The following is a 6,244-nucleotide window of genomic DNA, read 5'->3' as shown; positions in this document are numbered from 1 at the left end:
GAGTTCGTGGTTTGAACATTATTATTACCTAAGACCGTCACTTTTTATACCCGCTACCCGTAGGGTAGAAGGGTATTATAACTTTGTGCCGGCAGGAAATGTATGTAAAAGGTAGAAGGAGGCATCTCCGGCCCTATAAAGTATATATATTCTTGATCAGCATCAACAGCCGAGACGATCTAGCCATGTCCGTGTGACTGTCTGTCCGTCCGTCCGTATGAAACACTGGATCTCAGAGACTATTAGAGACAGAACTATAATTTTTTTCGACAGCATATGTTATATTTGCACGCATATCAAGTATGTTTCAAATTTTAGCCACGCCCACTTCCGCCCCCGCAAATCAAATCAATCGAATAACAAGTGTAAAATTTAATGCTAGAGCTGTATACAATAATAACTATAGTATTTATGATTTATGAAAATTTGATTGCGATCAGATTAAATTTGTGAAAGTTATTAAAGAAATACTTTTGTATGGGCAAAAACGCCTACTTACTAGGGGTCTTATATGGTATATTTTGAATGTGGTACTATATCGATATAACAAATATACCTTTTGGTATATTTTTAGTATTTTTGTAGTATTTTCGGTATATTTTAAAAATAATACCGGAATATTTTGCTTTTATTCAAAATGGATAGCGGGTATCTCACACTCGACTGTAGCTTTCTTACTTGTTTATATTCAATTGGTATTTTTATCATCAATGATTTTTTAGGACATGTGTAGATATTGACAGCAGCAATCAACAGTTGTTCTCGGTGACCTCTGAGCTCTCCACTTTCGGTTTCGTCATTCACAATAATACTACACTATTTCATATCCGCAGTCCGAAGTAGTCCCCATTGTCTTGCTTCTAACATTGGGCGTCTTTTTTATTTTGTGAACTTTTTTTTTGTGTTTAAGGGGAGGTGCAAAAGCCTCGACAGTTGTTTATTAAAATTCGCATGTCGTCGAATTTGACATACGCCTGTCAGTTTCTGGAAATTACTTTGTTTTTTCTTACTGTTTTTTTTTTATATTTCTTTTTTTTCTCAGTTGTATTAGTCGCTGCTAATATAATAATACGAGTACGGCACATTTTTATTCGCGCTGCTTGCATAACATTTTCCTTTGTTTCGTTTTTTTTTTCGTTCATATATGAAATGTATTTCATTTTTTTTCTGGTTTTTTGTTGCGTTTTTTTTTGTATTTTGTCGAGTTCGAGGGTCGCGCTGGCTGCCCACCGGAACAGGAGAGGGTGGAGGGGAGGAAGAGAGAGAGCGAGAGGGAGAGGGAGAGCGACTGTGACTTGGTCTTAAGTCCATCAATCATCAGTCACATTGAAAGCAGCGCTGCCGACGTCGCTGCCAGCGTCGCGCACTCAACGTAACATTCAAATCAATCAAAATACAACAACGACAACGACGACGTCGACTTCTAACTGTTAAAACGAATTGGCAGCCCGCCCGAGCAATGGACCTGCCTCCCCCCAACCTCCCCCCTCCCGCAACGAGACTGCCTTACTCACACACATTTATGCAAAACAATGTTGAGAGAGAGGGAAAATAAATAATGTTTCATCGAATATGTGAAAATATAGCGAAAATGTGCTGCATGCTGATGAAGTTGTTCCAAGGCACCTCACCTCACCTCCCCTCCCCACCCCTCTCCACACCGACATTCATACTCTGCTCAACATCTCCCTCCACAGCTGATGTATGATGAATAATGCGACTGGGTCGCTGGTGCCAAACGTTCTTGCGGGGTTGTGTTTTGCTTTCACCATCGCAATCGCCTTCGACTTCGCTTTTGCGGGGATAATGTTCATATGGCGTGCACGAACAACTTCCACCTCCGCTCCTCCTGTCTCCTGCCTCCTGTCTGCCCTTTGTTTTGGCCCATATGGCATCGCAACTTCAGTTAATGATCAATAATATATTATTCTGGATGCTACCAATCTAAGAGACTGTTTTATCCTCCAAGTTTAACACGTTTTCTTTCATTCCCTGAAACAATTCTCAGTTCCAGACTTAGAATGCGAATTACCAAAAATATTAAACATAATAATACTTTTAAATATTGCAAATTTAAATACTAGTTCTTATACTATTCTATTCCAGACTTAGACTAGTCGCTATTCAAATATTTTCAAATTTCTTAAATTAAACTTTAAATTTTTTGTCTAATTTTTAGTCGTCAACTACTCTCATGAAATATAAGATAATAATGACATATATTGAATACTGCAGCTGGGTATTAAATATGTTTTAAATTTAAATATTTTTTTTAATAATATAAAAACTCAGTCCTCATTAAAATTAATGCTTATCCCATGCATATTTGGTGCTACAAATCAATTATGCTTATAGAAAAAACATACAAAAATTAGAAAAATGAAAAATATGTGTATATTCTAATCCATCGCATAACAAAAAATAAAGCTACGCGCTTCTCATTTTTAATAATAGATTAATACCAAATGAATATAATAAAAATACTGCAATATAGCAAATGCCATATTTTGTATACCGATATACTTTTATTACATTGAAAAATTTGCCACATTGTCAGCCAAAGCAACTAAGTTCCGACAGGAGCAGCCTTAACACAAAATAAATTTTGATTAATATTGCTAATAATCATATATAATTATTATTCCTCTATTTTATTTCAATAATCCTCAAAAAAAAAATTGTATATATATATATATATATATATATTATATATTAGAGTTGATTTTTGTACCAAAAATGTAAAAATAAAAATCAAATATTCAGATCCTCTTAAACGAATGGGTTCAGACCAGAAGCATTTAGATTTATAAATATATGATTCATTGAAAAGTTGTGCATATAAAAAAAATCGAATTTATCGACTGCATATTATAAATTGCTTTCTAATTCAATACTACCATCCAGTTAGCCTTGAACTGTGACCTCAGCAGGCTTCGAGCTTGTTGCAGTAGTCATTGAGTGACATTTGCCTCAGGAATATTCTCAGTTTTAAGCCAACGCTTGGCAAGCACACAACATAATTTTAATAGTCGAAAAGCAAAATCGTTTTTTGTGTTTTTTATTTTATAATTGGACTGTGAATAAGCAATAATTTTAATTTTTAGCATTAAATCCAAATTCAACAAGCAACAAATTTTGCGCCGTGATCTAAATTCCGTCTCGTATTGCTCTCCTAAATCAATATGATGAATTTCAATAAGTCACTGCAAACATTTCTCGGTCTGCGTCAGGTTTACATTGCGGCCTGTCGCTTTCCATTGCGCGCATTCAGCGATCGTGATCGCGAGGACGAAGGACCCTCAAGGTGCCACGGCAAACAATCGGCTGTGGCACAACTCGCTGGCAGCGGAGGCAGCGAGGGTAAAGTTGGAGACGAGACGACACCCTTGGAGGCACCGGAGGCTGTGCAACTGACTGTGAATCTGGAGCATGTGCGCTCACCCATTAATGAATTGGATCAACGCAAGCTGCGACACAAGGAATACGCTCAGATACTCAACGAACTGATCATCAAGCCGCCCAGCACCTACACGCTGGACCAGCGGCTGCCCTTCAAGCAGCCTGAGCCCAAAACCGATTTACGGCAATCATTGCGCACATGCACCAGTGTCGAAGAGGTGCTCCAGCTGACCAACGATCCCGAGCAGCTCGCCCATGAACTGGTCAAGCTATCGTGGGAGCTGAACGCTGAGAAGCGCAAGAACGAGGCGATGCTGGAGAATTTGCGGCAGCTCGAACAAAAAATGCGAGAGACAGACCAAAATAACTAGAGTAAGAGTATATTAATTTGCATTAGTATTTAGTATCTAGTATTTAGTATCTAGTATCTAGTATTTAGTATCTAGTATTTGGTATCTAATATCTAATATCTAGTATCTAGTATTTAGTATTTAGTATTTAGTATTTAGTATTTAGTATTTAGTATTTAGTATTTAGTATTTAGTATTTAGTATTTAGTATTTAGTATTTAGTATTTAGTATTTAGTATTTAGTATTTAGTATTTAGTATTTAGTATTTAGTATTTAGTATTTAGTATTAGTATTTAGTATTTAGTATTTAGTATTTAGTATTTAGTATTTAGTATTTAGTATTTAGTATTTAGTATTTAGTATTTAGTATTTAGTATTTAGTATTTAGTATTTAGTATTTAGTATTTAGTATTTAGTATTTAGTATTTAGTATTTAGTATTTAGTATTTAGTATTTAGTATTTAGTATTTAGTATTTACTATTTACTATATGTATTGTTGTTAGCATTTGTATTGTTGTTAGTATTTGTATTGTTGTTAGTATTTAGTATTTGTATTGTTGTTAGTATTTAGTATTTGTATTGTTAGTATTTAGTATTTGTATTGTTAGTATTTAGTATTTGTATTGTTGTTAGTATTTCTTTTTAGCATTTAGTATTCTTTTTAGTATTTGATATTTAGTATTATATTTAGTATTCTTTCCCATATTATTTTGTTCGAATTTAAATATAATTATTAAATTTCTTATTATTATTTTACATTTATTGCTTACAGCTCAAACGAAAATTGTTTAGCAAGTCTTTTTGTTGGCATCAGCGAAGAAGAATTCGAATAACGATAAAGCTAAGGATGACGATAAAGTTGAGTGGAGAGCGAAAGAAACTGATTTCATGTTGTCTAAAAATACGAATATGATCGCATAAAAATTATAATTGAAAATATCCATATACGTGTGTCAACTTGTGTGCAACAGAACAGCAACAACAACTGATAAAAAGCGTAGTTGATGTTGCTGTCGTCGTCGTCCCCTTCTGGATCTGCTGCTGTTGCTGCTGCTTCTGACTTGATTTGAAATTTGAAATGATATTTTAAGAAACTAATGCCGACGACACAGAGTCACTGCAATACCTCCCTCTTTAACCCTCCCCTCTCCACTAAGAACGATGCCAGAGATCCCTCTCGTAGGCATGTTAAATGTCATTTAATAGTTGACAGTTGCACTTGCTCATGTTGTTGTTGTTGTTGCTGTTGCTGTTGTGATTATTGCAGTTTATTATTTGCCTTCTTTTTTATTTTTCTGCATTTTTTGTTGCTGTATTTCGCCTGCCTCTCGCTGAAAAAATTTATGTGTAGGTGGTTTTAAATTTATGTCGCCGACGACGACGACGACGACGACGAAACAACTCGCGAAAAATTCTTTTGAATTTGTTTCGTTTTTCTTTAATAAAACTAAATTTTATTGCTTACACTAAAAATGCACACACATCGTGGATCATGATAATACATTTGTTTGATCATCATCATCATCATCAACATCGCGCCGTCGTCATCATTGCAGTTGCAGTTGCTCATTTTAACTGCTGATCGCAATGCTTATTGATGACATCCTGTAAATGTCGCGCAGACCCATTTCTCCATCACTTGGAATACATATAGTTCTCTACTATATTCAAACTAGTTGCAACTGATTTTCACGTTGCACGTGAGATCATCAATTTAACTTACAAGTTTCCGACTGTCCAAAGAATGCTCAATGAAATCTAGTGCAACAAGCTAATCAAAATTAAAATACACTTTTTTGTATATGGAAGTTTATTACCTTTAGGTGCTTTTGCTTCTAAATATGTATGTTTGAAGTAACATGTTTTTTTTTAATTTTGGTGTTTTTATACCCGCTACCCTTAGGGTAGAAGGGTATTATAACTTTGTGCCGGCAGGTAATGTATGTAACAGGTAGAACGAAACATCTCGGACCCTATAAAGTATATATATTCTTGATCAGCGTCAACAGACGAGACGATCTAGCCATGTCCGTCTGCGGTACTATATCGATATACCAAATATGTCATTTGGTATATTTTTAGTATTTTTGCAGTATGTTCGGTATAAAAATACCGCAAATAGTTTGCTTTTATTCAAAATGGGTAGCGGGTATCTCACAGTCGAGTACACTCGACTGTAGCTTTCTTACTTGTTAGAACATATAACTGAATTTCCAGGAATCATAAATATTATATATAGAAGTTATTAAGAAATATATATATTTTGCAAAAAACGGTTGCTGCAGTCAGATCATAGCTCCTTTAGTTGAATGTAATAGTATATCGATATACCAAATAAAACCTTCCGATTTGTTTTAGTATTTCTTTCGATATATTATATTAAATTAGTATGAATTTAAAGAATTAAATCGTATGGCTCTGCATTTCGTTCTTGTTGCATAAAATTGCGTTAATCGTATTTATTTGTCATCAATTATCTAACTTTTTTCCTTT

At 34.6% G+C, this 6,244-nt stretch overlaps 1 protein-coding gene across 1 annotated transcript; it reads left to right on the top strand.

The window, feature by feature from the left end:
- Positions 1-2,983: 2,983 nt before the first annotated feature.
- Positions 2,984-4,696, top strand: LOC117569682 (uncharacterized). Its single transcript, XM_034250934.2, has 2 exons — positions 2,984-3,771; positions 4,524-4,696. The coding sequence occupies exon 1, from the start codon at positions 3,183-3,185 to the stop codon at positions 3,768-3,770; it is 588 nt and encodes a 195-aa protein (XP_034106825.1). The 5' UTR covers positions 2,984-3,182; the 3' UTR covers position 3,771; positions 4,524-4,696.
- The last annotated feature ends 1,548 nt before the right edge of the window (positions 4,697-6,244 follow it).

This window comes from Drosophila albomicans, chromosome X (genome assembly GCF_009650485.2).
Source record: "Drosophila albomicans strain 15112-1751.03 chromosome X, ASM965048v2, whole genome shotgun sequence".
NCBI classification, from domain to species: domain Eukaryota; kingdom Metazoa; phylum Arthropoda; class Insecta; order Diptera; family Drosophilidae; genus Drosophila; species Drosophila albomicans.
The sequence above is the reverse complement of the archived record's forward strand: the minus strand, read 5'-3'. Positions and strand labels throughout refer to the sequence as shown.

What these genes read in the sequence shown, in the direction of transcription:
- LOC117569682 (XM_034250934.2), top strand. Translation starts at nt 3,183, where the DNA reads ATGATGAATTTCAATAAGTCACTGCAAACATTTCTCGGTCTGCGTCAG.